Source organism: Hydractinia symbiolongicarpus, chromosome 6 (assembly GCF_029227915.1).
Source record: "Hydractinia symbiolongicarpus strain clone_291-10 chromosome 6, HSymV2.1, whole genome shotgun sequence".
In the NCBI taxonomy this organism is placed as follows: Eukaryota; Metazoa; Cnidaria; class Hydrozoa; order Anthoathecata; family Hydractiniidae; genus Hydractinia; species Hydractinia symbiolongicarpus.
Genome location: NC_079880.1, coordinates 23,710,396 through 23,728,992, shown reverse-complemented (window position 1 = coordinate 23,728,992; position 18,597 = coordinate 23,710,396). Strand labels below are relative to the sequence as shown.

The window sequence follows — 18,597 nt, the reverse complement described above, 5'->3', positions numbered from 1 at the left end:
TGCCCTAAATTTTGTGCTTTAATTCTACAGTTTACATAAAGACGGACATCTATATTGTCTAAAATTTTATAATTTTACTATTTGCGGGAAAGTTTAGAATTGCGCGAAAAATAATACAAGCAAATTTACACGGAAATAAGTAGGCACGAATAGAGCAGACCTTTTGTGAGTGGACTCAGTGTTGATGAATTTCCACTGAAAAGCAGAACGGATCGGAACGAACCTTTTTTTCTTGGGTACCAGCTATTTTTTTATTTATTTTTAATTCTTTCCATTTCTGTTCATTAAACAATCAGATTCAATTCTCTATTTCAATTCGTTTTTGAGTGCAGATGCACCTTTATGGGTTTAGTGTTAGGAAGCTTTCTTTTAAATTTAAATTTTCCATTTTTCAAATTTTCCACTACGCTGTACCAACAAGTACGGAGGAATTTTAATCAAGCAAATGTGACCATGCATGATTTAATGATACATTTCGCTTTATCTAGATCTGATCTTTAAAGTGATGGATCATTCGCCTCGATCATTTGATGCTGGCATGCACGATGAGAAAGGTATAGCTCTTTGTGTTTTGTAGTAATCGAGACCGAAGTATCTCTCGTCATATGTATATACAAATCAATTGGTGACGCAAATTTTTAAGTTTTTTGCTAACTGTTTGAAAGGTATTTTCAAAATTCCCCAAAACGAGGACATTAAAAATCATTTCCTTGGAACTTGAATGAGTTAATTTAATTTGAATTCTTATAAAAGTCATTTAACTTTTGTCCTTGAAACACACTGCATGATTCTTAATCTCACTTGTTTCATGTTTGATGCATTTCAAAAAAAGGAGAGTCAAAGGAGAAATATCGTTTGTTTAAAAATAAAAAAGCAAATCCACTGAAATGTTGACTTTGTAGCGATGTCATTGGTCAATAAAACAAATTTTTTTTTTTGACTGTAGAAATATAACCTTTTTCAGAGAAGCAATAGAAACATGCGCAGTGATAACTTTAATGTATTTTGTTCAAACCTTATTTTAGCGAAACGTTAAAAAAAACTCGCACATAAATTTTTCGCGCCAAATATATTTCACCGTGCACGAATTTTACCCACACTTGTTAATATTTATTTCTATAAAATATACTTCAAGTTTTATTAAAACACGCTTATAACTTGCGTGTTTACCAGTTTCTTAATTAGCAAATTATTTACTTAAAGCCAAAACAATAACATGTAAATTTATGCTGTATTAATTAAGTGTTAATTATTTCGTCTTTCATATTTTCCGACTAATTTAACACCCGCCTAAACATGTGTACATTAAGCTACTGAATAAAAAAGAGCTGGGTACGAAGTAGGTTAATTAAGTACATGTACTAACACGTGCACCTGTGTTACTTAGACCTGCAAACTGTTCCGAATATATCATGGCAGTTTTAGTTATAAAATAGAATCATTCTGAAGAATATTTTTTTGTGGGAGGACGTATATATTTTTGTCATTATTTTTTCATACAGGAATGCCTTTCAGCGAAAGTAAATTCACAATAAATGGTACGTACACGGTTTCTCCCTGCGGAGGAGGTTATTTTTCTTTAAATATTAGTTGCGCCATATTCCATAGCGCGCACCAACGTAGATGTTTATGTACTTTTTTATTTAGATCCTGGTGGTGTCAACCAGTTGGGTGGAGTATTCGTCAATGGACGACCTTTACCGGATTACATGCGCCACAGAATTATCGAGCTTGCTCAATGTGGTGTCCGCCCTTCGGAAATTTCAAGACAATTATTAGTATCTCATGGCTGTGTCAGTAAAATTCTAGGACGTTATTACGAAACTGGTTCAGTACGCCCTGGCGCTATTGGCGGTAGTAAGCCAAAGGTGGCAACGCCTAAAGTAGTGTGTCGTATAGTAAAACTTAAAGAAGAAAACCCGTGTATGTTTGCATGGGAGATAAGAAATTCTTTACTTGGTGAAGGAATATGTGATAACGGTAACGTACCAAGCGTTAGTTCTATAAATAGAATATTACGTAATCATGCTGCCGAAAAAGAAACAAAGGAAGCGAAAATAAAACAGGAAGAACTTCAGAAACAAAATGGCTTCGGAATGATGAATGGTTTTACGTTGGGTAACTTCGGACCTTTTAACGGTCTAAATGGCATGACAGCAAACAACTCTGAGAATGGTTACGGTCAATTTCCTTTTACTTTTAATGCTGGCTTCCCTATGTTACCGATGCAACAACAACAACAACAACAACAGCTATTAAACCTACCGTTAACACAGTTATCACCAGATCGTAAATATAAAAACACAGATGTTAGTTACCAACAATTAGTAAACGCCCAACATTTTAATGACCAGGATGGTCTCAACGATGTGCCGCCTCCGGCTGTTCATATAGATGATCTACCGCCGTCATTACGAGAAGGCACACCCATACATCATCAAGATACATCTCATTTGCCTCATCCTGATATATCTCCTAGTTCAACGATTATCAGTGCGGGAAGTGGTGAACATAAAGAAGGTGATACGCCTGAGGGTACGTTTGCTATTATATTCTTGCATAATCTATAGTCTATTGATATATATATTTTTTTAAAAATCTTTTTGTTTTAATACACCCGAAATAGTTTGATTTCTAAAAAACACTACTAGGAAACATGATTAAGATCGCGGTAACGTGAAATCTGGATCATTTTGTTCGGCAAATGTTCATTTTTTAATAAACTTCATGAAACTTCGTTACTTTTTGTTCACAAAAGTATGAAACTTCTCTCAAATTTAACTTGGTTCGTCAAATCTAAAAGTTAATTCCTTAAAATTGTAAATGTCTGTCGTTATATTTATGTCAAAAATATCTTAAAACATTTTTAGTTGGTTTCCACGTGTGCACTCCAACTAAAATATTCTCAACATCAAATAACTACTTTTTAGATGAAAGACGTCGCCAACGCAACGAAAGTCTTTCTGATCGACTTCCTCATGGCTCGTCAAGTCATACAGAATCTGAACATGGAGAGCGAGGCCATAAACGAGGCCATTCACCATTAAGACCGGACAAAGAAGAAAATAATAACAATAAATCAGGAAACTCGACCGGTAATGGTACACTGAGCCCAGATTTGAAACGAAAAAGATATAACGAAAGTCCTGTGGGACACGCAGATGTAAGTATTCGGTGCAAACCCGTCTTTAGCTTCACAACTTCTTCTAGATGAAGGTTTATCTAGTGATATACTCAATATATCTAGTTTTGTCTTAGTGTGGTATTTTTGAAGAGAATTATTGAGACAGCCTTTCAAAAATAATGTCGATACTCGACAAGTGCCAATGCAAGTACTAACGTGTTGACTGAACATACAGGCGAATGACACACCACGCCGGCCTCCTACTACTACATATAGTTTTGGGAGATTCTATTATGTTTTGTTACAATTTATATTTATGTTTAAATTCTCATTACTCTCTTTCTCTTTTTAGCCAATCATGTCACAAAAGGTATCTCCCACGTGGTACAAATACAACACAGTTTTCCCTTCAAACAGTAACATGGCGGCTGTAAACAGTATGAATGCCGCGTTAAACCAAATTAATGGCGCTTTAAATTCTTTTCAAAATATCGGACAATACTCCAACGGCGTGAATAACTTAAACGGCTTATCTTTGAATGCTTACGCAGCAGGCATAAATAATGTTGCCACGTTGAACGCAATGAACACTGGACTTACTAACTTAACTAATTTACAGAATCTTACTGGACAAGGAGTAACTGGATTTACACCCACCTTCGAAAATGAACGTTCTCTAGCGCAGCATGGTTTAAACGCAGACTTTACATGGCCAAATAATTTCGTTAGTGTGTTAACGGATGGGTCGCCATATCAACAAGCAGTAAATATTTCATCTAACGGGAATGTATTGAACTCATCTTTCGGTTTAAATATGTCGCTACCCAACATGCCGAAAAACATGGTTCAAGGCTTAACAAACTCCACGTCGCCAACGAATGTATTATCGACGTTGTCATCGCTACAAGGACAACAAAATATGTTTAGCTTGCAGAACCAAGTCGGTAACGGAATGCAAAATGTACAATTTCAAAGGCCAGACCAGCTGACAATGAAAATGATGGGTTCGAATTTATTAGCTTTACGAGGTACACACGTGGCGCACGGTAATTAAGCGAAAGATTTGATGAGTAGTCAATCCTCGAAATATGTATTCACATGAAACAAGGAAATGATACTGATCTTTTTTCAATGTTTTCACCAGAGCGCGAGTTTAAAGGCTGATCTCTATTAGGCGAATTTCGGTCGTTCGGGCTCTAGCGATCCGGGTGGATAAGCGACTACTAAATCTCCATATGCCATAGCGAAGTGAGATGAGCGATAAAAGTTTAAAGTGAAAACATAAATTTTATTTTTACTCTTCCGCAGAAAAATATTTTAGCACATTTTTTTTAGCATAATGTTTATAACCTTGATTCTGATTGGCTGTTAAAGATTTGTGACGTCAAAAATCGCCAACGATCGCTGAAAAAGTTCTGCTTTAGCGATCTCAGCGAACAGCTGATGTTACGCAATTTTACGTAAACAACCTTATGCGCATGCTCACATTCCAATTGCTGGAGCCCGAGCGACCAAAATTGGCTTAATGGAGATCAGCCTTAAGATCACAAAAATTTAATAGCGATCCAATGTATGACGTAAATCAATATATCCATGGTAACTAGGTCGCAAAATATCCCTTTAAATGTTCTCTTATTTTTATCGCATTTCTCTTTTTTTATGCATAAAAATAGTTTTAGCTAACAATTAGTCATATTTTTATTCGCGTATATAGAAATAGTACCAAGAAACGATGTTTGCAAGTCGTAGTATATTTATCAACTTTGTAACTCATACAATTGATGTGTGTCTACTTTGCACGTATTCCTCTTTGTATGCATTTGTGAAAATAATTGTATTTTCCTTCTAACCTAATCGTCTCCGTTTTCGCTATGTTTGTATATATATATGTAGGATTTAGGAATTTTTAAATTATAGAATTTGGCGGGAGTTGTATAAGAGTATTTGAATAAACAGAGCTCTCTATTTTTCTACAAATAAAATATAATCAAAAAAAAGTTGAACTTTTTTCGAGCATCCCTGGATTGTTTTTTTATATATATTCCTCGGCGCCGTCAAGGGCGAGGAAAATTGTTAGGTAAGATCTTGAATTTGGGAAAAAACTATGGAGATAAATAATTTTGCCTTTCCTACTTCTTTTTTTATTTTCCAGTATAAAACCTCCGAAATTTAACACGTATCTGGTCACTTAATCCATTTTTTGTGCTCGACAGAAATCAATCTATTTGTTGTTAAAATTGTTGTTAATTAATAACATTCGATCTTTACTTGCAATATCATTTCATGGAACCGAATGTTTTGAATTGAGAGCATTTATCTTAAAGGTGCTACGAACCGGTTATAATGCTCACATTCCGTGTATCCCGCGAACAAATTAAAAAACCGGTAAACGCGTTTTGCGCAATGAACAGACCAGCGTACTTTGCTCGCTCGTTCAATATTTTCGAAAAGTATATTACAAAGAAATATTTCAGCAAGACTCATTCTGGATGAAAACATGACCAAGTCTGGAGAAGATAAAAATTCTAGATATATCTGTGTGTTCGAGCCTGTAAATTACATACATGCCGGAAAAATAGCCATTTTTGTTTTTCATCAGCTCGACTTTCGTGTAAGTCAGTAAAGTCGAAAACCAACAGCCGTTCGGTAGCCCCCTTAATGGAATATATTTTTATATTTTCGCGATTTAATTTTGCGATTTTGACAAACAAAATTTTGGATTTTTTTAGATTTCGCAAGAATTTAATTTTTCGAATGGATAGTTACCATCATTTTTTATGAATTTATTTTTCGGGAATTGGTTAAATACTATTACATAATTTTCATGATCAATGAATTTATTTCAGCGAAGTTTTCTATTCATTAAATAGTTAAAAGGAATTTTGTCCTTAATCAACACCCAAGAATGTACCAATCAGAGAAATCGTCATTAACGCACCAAAATTTTTCAGGTCCTGGAGGAAAGCTACCGACTAATAATTTATTTCTGTATCCAAAATGTATAAACAAAGCACGTGTGTCGTGACAGAGGCAAATTTAGGCAAACACAACGGACTTATTATTTTGACAAAAGTAATCCTAAAAAGACTAAATATTCGCGAAATCGCCAAATTTAATTCCGCAAAATTTATTCCACTAAGGTAGTTAGTTTAATGGAATAAATGGAACCGAAACAAGCCTTTCTTTAAATAAATAATTTTCTGAGGAAACACCATCTTAAAATTTAAAAAAAAAATCTTTTTAGAAAAATAGTGGGTATAACAATTCAAAGCAGTTAAATCAAACTCCTTGGTTAAATGTAGCTAAAAATCAATGCTTTTATAATGTCTATGGGGATTCCCATTTTGTAATCTCCTTTTTTTGGACGTATGTTGTATTTAGTATAAAATAAGACATTTGGTCAGTATATTTATGCTTTTTAAATAGTCTTTTTTAATTTGCTTAGTAATGTGATATTTTGGGGTTAAAATTACATTTTTTTGATCAGATAAAAAAATAAATTTACAATAAGAAAACTTTTTTTCTTGTTATCACTTTACTAGGGAAATATAAAAAAATATAGGTAAAATCCATTTAAAAAAATTACAACCTAAATTTTAAATAATTTTTTATTTGTAATTTTTCAAATGAAATTGTTAAAACCCAACCAAATTTTTAGTTTCGCTTGCAAATAAAATAAAACGGTAATAATCTTAAAGAGGTATATATTATATATATATTGGTCACATTTTTAGGTCATAAAAGTACAGTGGGTAATATATATGAAATTGTAGAAAAAGCAACCAGGCATATACAACATGAAAGTATCTTCAAAACATTAGAATATTTACAGCTATATAGATCTTATTACAGTATCACAATTCTATGCAGGTATAGCATTTCTTAACACTTCTTTACTTGCTGGTGGTAGATGTTTTGGAAAGTTTATGTCAAATGTAATGATTATATCTCCTTTTCGAATTGGCATCTTTGGTAGCGGAAGTCCTTCTCCAACAATACGTTTTGTGCAACCAGGTTGTAATACATCTGTCCATGATATATTAACAAGTTTTCCTTCAAGAGTTGGTATAGGAATGTTTCCACCACATAAAGCATCCTGTAATGATACACATGCTTTGTAAATAAGATTATTATTTTTGTCTCTTGTGAAGTATTTATGCTGTTTATCTCTAATTGTGAATATTATATCTGACGGTACGTGTCCAAGTTTTTGATCTCCTTCTTTAGCAAAGGTTATTTTTGTTCCTTCTTTCCAACCTTTTTTGATATCAATGACTAACACTTTTTCATTTGTGTACGTACTTTGTTGATCTGCACTTAAAACTTGCCGTGTAATCTTAATTTTTTTCGTACAACCTTTTGCTAAATCTTCCAATGAAACAAATAAATCTTTTTGTACAGGTGGGTCTTGTATTTTCTGCCGCTTAGGCATTTGAAAGGAATTGTGGTGTCCCCCATCAAAGTTATCAAAGTCCATTGGTTCATCAGCATTTTGTCCACGAAACATGAATGAATTCATTGATGGATTACTACGAGCTGAACTTCCTGGAAAGCCACCAAACAAGTCTTCAAAGCCAGCAAACCCACCCATATCTCCACCAAATGTTTTTGAAAAGGTTTTAAATGCATCACCACTTGTAAATGTAAATGTTTGAAATCCGCCATTTTGACCAAAACTGAAACTACCACCTTGTGGTCCACCGAATCCAGCAGCACCACCTTTTAGACCCTCTTCTCCATATTGATCATAAATATTTCGTTTTTCTTTGTCACTTAACACTTCATAAGCTTCAGATATGTCTTTAAACTTCTCAGCGGCTCCTGGCTCTTTGTTTTTGTCAGGATGATACTTTAATGCTAATTTTCGATAAGCTTTCTTCAGTGTGTCTCCATCAGCAGTTTTAGAAACACCAAGCATTGAATAATAATCTTTTCCCATTTCAAATACTTATTTCTCACAAGATAGTGAAATAAAATGAAGTTTACAGCAACAAATTTACTTTGTTCTTACCTTGAAGATTAAGTTGTTTTTATGAAGAGTCGTATACGGCCAGCCTTGTTATAAAGACATCCGCATTTTTCTTGAACATTCCATATACTTTCGTTTTCGTTCTAGAAACTTCTCGAAACGCTTTCATTTACCTAATGGTGAGCCAACTACACAAAATTTATATTGCGTAAATGGTATATTCGTGTCCCAATTCTCATTAAGAAACAATATTATAACTGAGGACCCGCTATTTCTGGAAATTTAAATATTTTTATGTTGAATGCAATGTTTGGTATCTCTAAAATTTAGATTTACTAATCTGATCTTTCTAAAGTTCCTTCAAACTAATGTGTATTCTATTTATGGGAAATAAAGCACCCCATACTATTATAATATTTAGTGTTTCTGTTACATGGATCCATAACAGGCGAAAATGTTTGATGGAAGGCTGGAGCTCTTTGGCTGCTGGGTAGACAGGATACCTGTCTGACTTTTCTGCTCTCCCGCTTCGATGTCTGTCTTGCTTTTATAACCCTGCTTTCTTTGCCTCCTGGCTGAGAAACTTACACAATTCGTAAAGTCAAATAAGGTAGCTAGCTAGCTAGCTATATACACTGTGCAAAAAGTTTTTTTAAAAAAAAAAAATTCAAGTAATTAAAAAAGTTTCAAGTATTCGCAAAAAAAAGCCCTGCATAGACCTTTGCCCAAAGATAGAAAGACGTTCATATTTTACATGGCTACCCTCACAAATATCCAGAGATATACCCTGTCTATTATATCCAGGAGGAATCAAAGCCCTGCCTCCCGCACCAAGAGCAAGAAGAGATTTAACCACTAAACTACAAGGTGAAAATTTGCCTTGATTACATCCAAAACATGTGTTCTGTCTTTTCATGTTTCCTCATGGGAATAAAACTTGTACCCAGTGGCGGGCAAGTTCGGAAAAGTGGAAATTCAAATTAATTCAAAAAGTTACCCGATCTTGCAAGGTCCTATACCTATGGTAAAACATGCTTGTTTCTTTTTTTAGAAACTTTCAAAAAAAGTTTGCACACTGTAACAGGATGTTGCTGTTAAGGGAAAGGGGAGTTTATTTAAAAGAAAAACAGATTGTATAAGTGCTTATATTTAAGCCATAATGAGCAATACAACCATATATATAATATATATATATATATATAATATATCTAACAATTTTTTTATTCTGATCTTTTAGTCCCTAGAGAGGCATCTGATTTTCATCCTCAATTAAAGATGCTGTTGAAACCTGCTTGTCCAGCAGTTTCAATATGAATAGAATGATGCATGCTTTTTTTAAAACTAACTAGGGTGATATGCAATACCTTTCTCAAATCACCCCTCTTGATGTTGTTTTCGAAGACACCTTTGCCTTGCCTTACTTTTTGAGCGTGTCTATCTGTTTAGAAAGTTAGTCACTTTCTTATTGGGAAAGTATTGTCTGTACATTTTGTTTTTAAAATTTTCTTTTTCAAGCTATAAAGCATTTATCTCCATAGTTCTGAATCTTGCACGTTTTTATGCTTAGCTGTGTTTAATTGTTTAGCATCGTAGCTATTTTGCATCATTTCAGTTGCAGAAAATGCTGATTAGCTAATTTGTAATGTTTTTTTGAAATGACCATGTTTATCCAACTATATGCTCTCAAAAATTGTTTTGTGCAGTTAGATAGGCCAAAGTCCTATATGCAAGGAAATAAAGTACTTGACTGCCTTATGTTTTTTTAGGAAAGCCTAAGGAGTATGAGCAAGAATGGCATTAAAATTGAAAAAGAGTGGCATGAATATGTAGCTGGTGCTGGAGCAGCTGCTGTCAATATATTGATAACATTTCCTGCATACAAGTTAATGATAAGACAACAGGTGGATGGTATCACTGTTTTTACTGGATTTCAGCAACTCAAAAGAGAAGGCTTGTGTAAATTATACAGAGGTGTTGGTCCTCCATTACTGCAGAAAGGGGCCAGTCTATCCATCATGTTTGGTAGTTATCATTCATTGCGAAAAAAAATTCTAGAGAAATATCCACATGCTAATACCACAACAGTAACAGTGGTTTCAGCCATGTTAGCTGGTACACTAGAATCTGTGTTGACTCCGTTAGAACGCATTCAGACATTGTTAGCTATATCTGAGCATAAGAACTATGTGCGTGTCCAAAATACAGTGCATGCATTTTTAAAAATTAATAAGCATCATAACTTTAGAGAATATTATCGTGGCTACACAGCTATTTTACTGAGAAACGGCCCAAGTACGGCCTTATTTTTCTTATTTCGTGAACCAATCAAAGCTTTTCTGCCAGAAGTCCACTCTAGTCTTCAGGATTTTGTTGAGGATTTTGTTAGCGGTGCTGTTCTTGGGGCCACAATCAGTACGCTGGCTTACCCTCTGAATGTTGTCAAATCGAATATGCAAAAAAGACTTGGAGTTGAACATAAAAGCATTGTATGTACTTTCAAAGAAATCTATAATATGCGAGGACAGAGCTTACGAAAGATGTATTTAGGTGTAAATCTAAATTTTTCACGCTCTCTGTTGTCGTGGGGAATCATTAATGCTTCTTACGAATATTTTATGAAAGTTTTGAATAGTTTAGAATGCTAGCATAAAATTATTTAACGTAAATGACTGTATAAGTTCCCCCAATCAAGATTCCGCCTTTAAACAGAAAAAACCACAGTAATAGTCAACAGTGTCAGAAACAGAGTTTGATTAATTGTTGCTTAAAAATACTTTAAAGTGCAAAAAACCTTTCTTAATTTTTTCCCCAGTTCTTGGCTTAGAATGTATATGTAGATACGTCTTCTCAAAATTAAAGTCTCAATCGACCACTTGGGGTGTCTTTCAGTCATTTATGATAAAGTGTAATTCCATTTTATATTTTTGTATATATTAAAATACAGCTGATAGTAATTTTGATAATACTTTTAACTTATAGCGAATCAACAGAACAATAATAACAAACAATAATAAAATTAGCAATGCTAAATAAATAATCTTCAATAAAATGGGGAACAATTTCTTGCATTTTGAACGCTTTATGCAAAAAAAGTTGTAAAATACATAATATAAAATTTCTCTTACTGTTTTCCAGGATTTTGAATGTTTTTGCTATACTTTTTTTAAAAAAAATTATGCGAAACCTAATTTCCGATTGTTTAGCTTTGGCCTACTTTTTAAGAAGTAAAATAAGTTCTGCAATAATTTTTCCCACCAAAATTCTTTTTTAAGGTATATATCTGCACTGCTGCATTTAAAATATTTTTTAAATAAGCATCAAATAAAAAAATTTTGTCGAAATTTATCTTCATTTAAAGAATATGCCCGTTGTTTTTATAAACAACATGAAACTTTTAAAAAGTTCATAAGCAAGATAAAGTCGCCATTTTGCTTAGGTATCTCTTCTTGAAATTTTTAACTGTTGCTTAAAAGTTTTTGCAAATTTCGCGAATTTTATTAGAGATTTTTTAGCGCAAAAATTTACCCAAAAATAAATTGGCAAAAATAAATACTTTTTTTTATAACTTTTGTGTTTGTCATTTTTTCCCTTCTCTTTGTTTCCTGTCTTTAAGCTTTCTTGTTTCGTGGCGTTTGCTCATCAGTTGTGTCTTTTATGAAAATTTTCAACACAGATTTATCAGCGCAAAAATATACGCAAAAATAAATTGGCAAAAACAGATCTGTTATTTTTTATAACTTCTGTGTTTGCCATTTTTCACTTCTCTTGGTTTCGAGACTTCGAGCTTTCTTGTTTCGTGGCTTTTGCTCACCAGTTGCCTCTTTTATAAAAATTTCCAATCTTGTTTATAAAATTCTTTGCCCTAATAGAATTAATTTCGCGAGAATTAGTTGTCGCGAAAATTATTAGAAAATCACTCTTCGTAAAATTTGAGAAAATTAATTGTTGCGAAATTTGAATTTTCTTCTTTTTTAAAAATAGATTACAGTGATTTTATTCTGCTGATTTACGTGGTACTTATAACAATAGTGAGTTTCAATTTCAGCAGTCTTTATTTTATGTCTCTTACACGAAAGCTCTAAAAAGCCGTACAAATTGATAATAAACATAGGTAGTGGAATGGCGACGATGTTTTTAGCATTTCATTTTTTATGGGAGTAAAAAGTCGTGGTTTTTTAGAATTCTACATTTAGAGCCTGAAACGATTACTTAAAGCTCTGGCAGTCTCAACCCAAAAATGTAAAGTGAATTTTTTATTTTTCCTGAGCTCTCCAAACACTCAATAGAGTACAATAGAGTTTTTCTTTGTATCGTAACTAATAAATTTTTCACGAAAAATTCAACACAATATGTCGGGTGGCAAAAAATCGGACATGTTTACTCTGGAATAGTAGCCCTTAAAGTTAATAAAATAATAACCTTAGACTGCCTCAGCTCAATCAAACATAGTAACATTTATAATCTGTGAAAATTGAAAATAAAAAGAATTAATAACATAGATTAAAAAGTTAAAAAGTGATCTCCATTAGAATTTGCCAAATACATTAGAGATGGAAGTCTTAAACGAAAGCAGACTTCCATCACAGGTCACTTGGTCTGGAAGATTATTCCACACTTTTGCAGCTCTAAATGGGAAGGCTTTTTTGCCAAATTCCGTGTTGACCAAGGGAAGTGTGAACCTGTTTTTTGAAGCTCCTCTTGTTTGATGATTATGACAGTTTTTTGTCAAAAGGAATTTTGAGCGCATGTAATCAGGAGCAATGTGATTCATGGCTTTGAAAACTAATATGGCATCGTTTTTGATGAGTAAATTATTCATTGAATATTCCCTCTCTTTCCCAAGAAAGGTACGGACACATTTTAATCGTTTTTCTAGTTTTCCCAATCTACCTTGGGTGGCACAAGCCCATGCCGAGGAGCAGTAGTTGAAATATGGCAAGACAAGTGCATTAATTAAAAGGTTTTTTGTGTGAGGTGTTAAACAGGATGCAATGGTTCTAATTTTAGAATATTTAATTAGTATTTTTCTATTTATGTCATTAATGTGCTTTTCCCATTGCATTTTTTGATCAAATGTTACCCCAAAATATTTATCTTTTTCGCTCCTCTTCAAAGGAATACCCATATAGTTGATAGTTTTGTTCTCAAAGTTCAAAACCGCCATGCCCTTAAACTGTTAAAAAATATTTGATCCGCTCTTAAATTTAGGGTTGACCTCACGTGAAACTAGTTTTATTCTGTGAAATAGAGAAAGGAAATATAGATCAAATTATTTTTAAAGAAAAGATTGCAGATTTAAGTTTAAGAATAGGACCTCAAAATTTTGGAAAGTGCGAACCAAAGGATTGAGAATATCATTGTTTGGTCAAAAATGGTGGAATAAAAATCTGCATTTTTTTCCGCAATCTATAGCTTACTTGACTACCAGCTCTCTAATGTCATAAAAGCTGGAACACCTGGGTACAAAGTTCAAGTAGCAGAGAATCCACTTTAAAGACTAATGCGGATGATGAAATGATGTAAGAGTTGGGCATAAGTGTTCTCTGTAAGGCCACAGGCCCCGTCTTAATATTGTTTCCTTATTTCACTATTTTTTATGTAGTATTCGCGCAGCAACATGAAGCAAAAAAATGCTTTAAAAAACTTTATCGCTTCAGTAAAACATATAATTTTTAGGTCTAGTAAAAGAAGGTCAACTACCTACCACAAATGAAGTGTCTCTAGACTTCCTTAGTACAAGGCAGTTTAAATGTCTGTTCAACGCGTACCAAAGAAAAGAAAGTACACACTTAAGGAGAAGAGAGATTGAGATTGATGAAAATGCATCAATTTATGGCAACGCTAGCGCCGTACGAAAATTCTCGGCAATTCGTAAAATTGGAGAGAGTACGGCAAGGTTATTTCGGAAAAAGTACGAATCTTGTATGAAGCAACTGTCAGCTGCTGATGAAATTACCTCAATTGCTAACCAGAAATCGGGCAGACCTTTGCTGCTAAGAAATCTTGATGAGAAGGTTCAAGAGTATCTGCAAAAGATTTATAAGAAAAGAGGCATTGTAAACACACACAGGTGTATTTATTGCTATAGAAAATCTTTAATTCTAAACAGCGATGATAAAGATTAAACAGATGTCGATATTGAAAACACGTCCTAGACAAAAAGTCTATTTCGTCGCATATGGGATACATCAAAAATACAGCAGTTAAAGAAGTAGCTGAAGTATCGCAAGTATAAGATAAAGAGGACGATGAGGAACAGTCATTTCGTTGCCAGTTAGTGCACCTTGTTAAAGCGTACGACATATCTCTATTGCAAATTGATAGGGAGAGGTAAAATATGCACCAAAAAAAGCAAATGAATGATAAACGCTGTATATGTTAGCAAAACAAGTTATTTAAGGATGTGTTTTTTTTTTAAAATTTATCGTGGTAATTTGTTGAGTCGAGGATATTATCCTTTGTTCAACGGTGCTGTCCCAAATCACCAACCTCGTCCCCAGGGCTCTTTTTCCTTTTTTTGGCAGTAAAGAGGTTGGAGAAAGTACTTTTCACTTGATTCCAACTAGCGCCGGGGGGACGGGGTGCGCAGGGGCGGTTATTTGAAGAACCAGGCCGGAAGAAAAGAAATTGACACGGCTACCGAAAAAACGGAACGGAAAGCTGACGGATATTATGTTTATTCAAACATCAGTGTCGAGGAGTAAGTGGTACATTTGTTTTGTTTGTTGTTGTGTTGTGCTTCGAGTTTTGACTAATTGTATGTGTTTTTCACGTTCTACGTTACTTAATTTTTATAATATATATAGTAACCACCCCTTTTCTTTGCAATAATTTTGGAAACTGAGCTAGACTGTAGTAACTCGTTTTAGGTAGCCAAGGCATTCTTTTTCCAAATAGCTTGCATAGCTAGCTATAATAGCTAGCTAGCTATACTAATTCGTCATTCATTTTTTAAAGCCGCGAAGCAGCAAAAATGTATATATTTTTAATTGAAAATCATGAGGTTGCTCCCAAAAATATTGATTCGATAATGTTATTATTATTGCATTCTCTTGGTCTTGGACACAAACAAACCAATCAGGGAAAACTGTTAGCTAAACACAGGATATGAAAACATGCATAAACAAGGTCTTCGTTCGACACTTTATGTAGTCAGAGCACATGTTTGGTTTACTTCTGTATATTACCTCAGAAAAACTTTATCCATAACAGGACATTTTTCGTATATAGCTAGCTAGCTACTGATTTTAAAGAAATTGCCTGACCTTCAACCCAGCCTAAAAATAGTGTAAGGTGTTTAGGTTTGTCATGCTTTTTGCTAAGAACCATTACAATCTGACATGACAATGGTTGTCATTATTTTTCAAGCCTATTTCAGCCTGATTGTATTTTATTTTCTTCTTAATAGACGAATTTCAATGTTTACATTTTTCGGCACTTCTGCGCATGCGCGGCTTGCCGTAAAAATCGACAGGCAAAACATTAGCCGCGCCTTCGTTCTTTCATAAGGAAGTTATCGAAGAGGGAAGACGTGTTGTGATAGTTAGAGAGAAAAAACTTAAAATTATTTAAAATATTCGTCGTAAACGTTGAAGTACTGATTGTGGAAGGATGCCTGATAGTTGCTGTGTACCGAATTGTACGAACAGACGCAAGAAAGGCGATGGAAGTGGTGGTTTTTTTCGAATTCCTTCGAAGAAATACCCAGACGTCAGAAAAAGATGGTTGACTGCGATTGGCAGGGTGGATTGGCCAGAACAGCTAATTGGAAATGCTAAAGTATGCCATCTGCATTTCACATCTGGTATGTATATTCATTTCTCTTGTCCATAAACGTTTGAAACTCCCTCTTCCCCCCTCTGGGTGAGGCCTCCCTGTCTCGTATTTACTACCGCACTGAGATTCTTTCACTCCCAGTAAGTCAATGTTTTGCACATCTAGTCACTGTGAATATATGGAATATTCTATTCTTTTTTGTAGGATCAAAATCAAAGGACCCACTGAGCCCTGATTTTGTGCCATCAGTTTTCGACCGAATTGGGAAAAAAATGAGTGAGGAAAAAAAGAAAGAGAAACAGGATCGATTCCAACGTGCACGTCTGAGAGTTAAGCAGCGCTCAAATCTTCCTGTTGTGGAAGAGCCCAGTGAAGTTTTGGAACCAGAGGAGGAAGAGCTAAGCCCACAAGATATGGAGATTGAAAAATTAAAACAAAAAGTGACAGAAATAGAGAATGTTGTGAAAGAAAAAGAAAATAACATCAAGGAAGTGACTCGAAAATACTGTAGCATCCAAAATGAACTTGTCAACAGGATGGCTGAAATCCATCAGTTAAAAAATAAAAACAATTTGTCAAGAAAATTCCAACTAAATTATGGACATTTGAAAAGTCACAAAAATTATTTTTATTTTTATACTGGATTGGACCAAGCACGCTTCAACTGGGTATTTGCAATTATCAAAAATAAAATGAAACGTATCAGCAGAATATTGACACCGAAAGATCACCTTGTTGTTGTCCTGGTAAAATTGAAACTTGGCTTGTATAACAAAGATATCGCTTTCAGGTTTTGGAATTACATGCAAAATGGTCACCAAAATTTATCGAAGCTTGCTTAAAGTATTATCAAAATCTTTACTTTTTTTAATTGTGTGGCCTGAGAAGGAAGCTATACGTAAGCATATGCCGAAGTGTTTCAAAAAGTACCTAAGTTGTCGCTGCATCATTGACTGCACTGAGATATTCATACAACGTCCATTAAATCTCAATGCCAGAGCACAGACATGGTCTAATTACAAGAATACTAATACCATCAAGTATTTGGTTGCATGTTCTCCAACAGGAAGTGTTAGTTTCCTATCAGAAGGATGGGGAGGTAGAGTCTCTGATAAGGAAATAACAATAAAAAGTGGTTTTTTGGATTTAGTCGAAAATGGAGATCTTGTTTTGGCTGATCGAGGATTCCTTATCGAGCAAGAGTTGGCAACACGAGGCGTTGTTATCTTCACACAAGAATAATGGAACCATTCTATGTCACATGAGCCTAAATTGTCACAACCAATCATAGGTGGGAAGGATGGTCTTCTGCATATGCAATACACCTTTTCTTCATTTAGTAACTTGGGATCACTTTTCCGAGTGACAAGCTCTGGTAACAAAACCTTTTCGAATACAATGGCCAGTTTTTCACGAAGTTTCCGACAAAATGGTTCATTTTTTGTAACCCTGATCAGAAAAGTATCATTTTCTTGCTTTCCTTGTGAAAAAACAAAGAAGTCACAATAATTCATTTTAGTTACTAACATTTGATGTTGTACTTGGAAGTAATTGGAAGCATGATTTTTTTTGAATTTCCCAGCTTTATCAATGGGACAATTTTTATCGTTTCTCCATAGCTTCAAACTTTTTTTATATTTAAATGGGCATTTGATCTCAACTAAACTCTGACCATGACATTTGCACTTCACTAATCCATCAGGGCTTGCTGCAAGATATGGAAAGTTTGGATCAATATGAAGTGCAGTTGTGACAACTTGGAGATCAACATGGTGTTGTTTGACATGTTGTTCATATACTGAACGAGCTCTATTCACCTAAATCCAGACTTATATTTTTAAGTACAACTGCATCTGGAGCAATTTGACTGAGTGAAATCCACTGTTGTTTTTCCTCTTCTGTTACGAATTTCAAGGGATCCACTGATGTGAATCCTTTCAATTCACCTTCAAAAGGTTCGTCTATAGTAGGCAGGACTTCGCTTTTTTTGGTCTTTTGAAGTTCATGTGCTTCAGAGGTGCAGGGTGTGCTCTTTTTCTAGATTTTTTCCATGAGCATAATTTGCTTGTGCAAGCTTTTTTGTTTAACTCCAATGTAGCACAAGCAACCAGTTTGAACAAAAGGGCAGCAACATGACTGCATGCCGAGCCAAGGCTAAAAGTAAAAATTTTATTAGTCACTTCAAAAAGAAAAAAAATTGTTAGTGAAGAAGGAAAGCTAATGTGAATTTTTACCCAGCAACGCCAATCTTGTTTATAAAATTCTTTGCCCTAATAGAATTAATTTCGCGAGAATTAGTTGTCGCGAAAATTATTAGAAAATCACTCTTCGTAAAATTTGAGAAAATTAATTGTTGCGAAATTTGAATTTTCTTCTTTTTTAAAAATAGATTACAGTGATTTTATTCTGCTGATTTACGTGGTACTTATAACAATAGTGAGTTTCAATTTCAGCAGTCTTTATTTTATGTCTCTTACACGAAAGCTCTAAAAAGCCGTACAAATTGATAATAAACATAGGTAGTGGAATGGCGACGATGTTTTTAGCATTTCATTTTTTATGGGAGTAAAAAGTCGTGGTTTTTTAGAATTCTACATTTAGAGCCTGAAACGATTACTTAAAGCTCTGGCAGTCTCAACCCAAAAATGTAAAGTGAATTTTTTATTTTTCCTGAGCTCTCCAAACACTCAATAGAGTACAATAGAGTTTTTCTTTGTATCGTAACTAA

The 18,597-nt window shown here is 34.2% G+C and overlaps 4 protein-coding genes across 4 annotated transcripts; 3 read left to right on the top strand and 1 right to left on the bottom strand.

Moving 5' to 3' along the window:
• The first annotated feature begins 74 nt into the window (after nucleotides 1-74).
• Nucleotides 75-4,749, top strand: LOC130647702 (uncharacterized). The gene is made up of 5 exons (XM_057453653.1): nucleotides 75-554; nucleotides 1,503-1,538; nucleotides 1,648-2,535; nucleotides 2,931-3,163; nucleotides 3,477-4,749. The coding sequence occupies exons 1-5, from the start codon at nucleotides 506-508 to the stop codon at nucleotides 4,176-4,178; spliced, it is 1,908 nt and encodes a 635-aa protein (XP_057309636.1). The 5' UTR covers nucleotides 75-505; the 3' UTR covers nucleotides 4,179-4,749.
• A 2,166-nt stretch (nucleotides 4,750-6,915) lies between these two features.
• LOC130647704 (dnaJ homolog subfamily B member 1-like) lies at nucleotides 6,916-8,208 on the bottom strand. The gene has a single exon (XM_057453656.1). The coding sequence runs from the start codon at nucleotides 8,061-8,063 to the stop codon at nucleotides 6,987-6,989; it is 1,077 nt and encodes a 358-aa protein (XP_057309639.1). The 5' UTR covers nucleotides 8,064-8,208; the 3' UTR covers nucleotides 6,916-6,986.
• A 1,625-nt stretch (nucleotides 8,209-9,833) lies between these two features.
• Nucleotides 9,834-11,458, top strand: LOC130647705 (mitochondrial nicotinamide adenine dinucleotide transporter SLC25A51-like). Its single transcript, XM_057453657.1, has one exon. The coding sequence runs from the start codon at nucleotides 9,875-9,877 to the stop codon at nucleotides 10,736-10,738; it is 864 nt and encodes a 287-aa protein (XP_057309640.1). The 5' UTR covers nucleotides 9,834-9,874; the 3' UTR covers nucleotides 10,739-11,458.
• A 4,246-nt stretch (nucleotides 11,459-15,704) lies between these two features.
• On the top strand, nucleotides 15,705-16,711 carry LOC130648205 (uncharacterized). Its single transcript, XM_057454242.1, has 2 exons — nucleotides 15,705-15,897; nucleotides 16,074-16,711. The coding sequence occupies exons 1-2, from the start codon at nucleotides 15,705-15,707 to the stop codon at nucleotides 16,709-16,711; spliced, it is 831 nt and encodes a 276-aa protein (XP_057310225.1).
• Nucleotides 16,712-18,597: the final 1,886 nt, after the last annotated feature.

Bases quoted from the DNA above. Each gene is read 5' to 3' on its own strand.
- LOC130647702 (XM_057453653.1), top strand. From the start codon at position 506: ATGGATCATTCGCCTCGATCATTTGATGCTGGCATGCACGATGAGAAA. The intron at 555-1,502 runs GTATAGCTCTTT...TTTTTCATACAG, and splicing joins TGGCATGCACGATGAGAAAG to GAATGCCTTTCAGCGAAAGT. The intron at 2,536-2,930 runs GTACGTTTGCTA...ACTACTTTTTAG, and splicing joins AGAAGGTGATACGCCTGAGG to ATGAAAGACGTCGCCAACGC.
- LOC130647704 (XM_057453656.1), bottom strand. From the start codon at position 8,063: ATGGGAAAAGATTATTATTCAATGCTTGGTGTTTCTAAAACTGCTGAT.
- LOC130647705 (XM_057453657.1), top strand. From the start codon at position 9,875: ATGAGCAAGAATGGCATTAAAATTGAAAAAGAGTGGCATGAATATGTA.
- LOC130648205 (XM_057454242.1), top strand. From the start codon at position 15,705: ATGCCTGATAGTTGCTGTGTACCGAATTGTACGAACAGACGCAAGAAA. The intron at 15,898-16,073 runs GTATGTATATTC...TCTTTTTTGTAG, and splicing joins CCATCTGCATTTCACATCTG to GATCAAAATCAAAGGACCCA.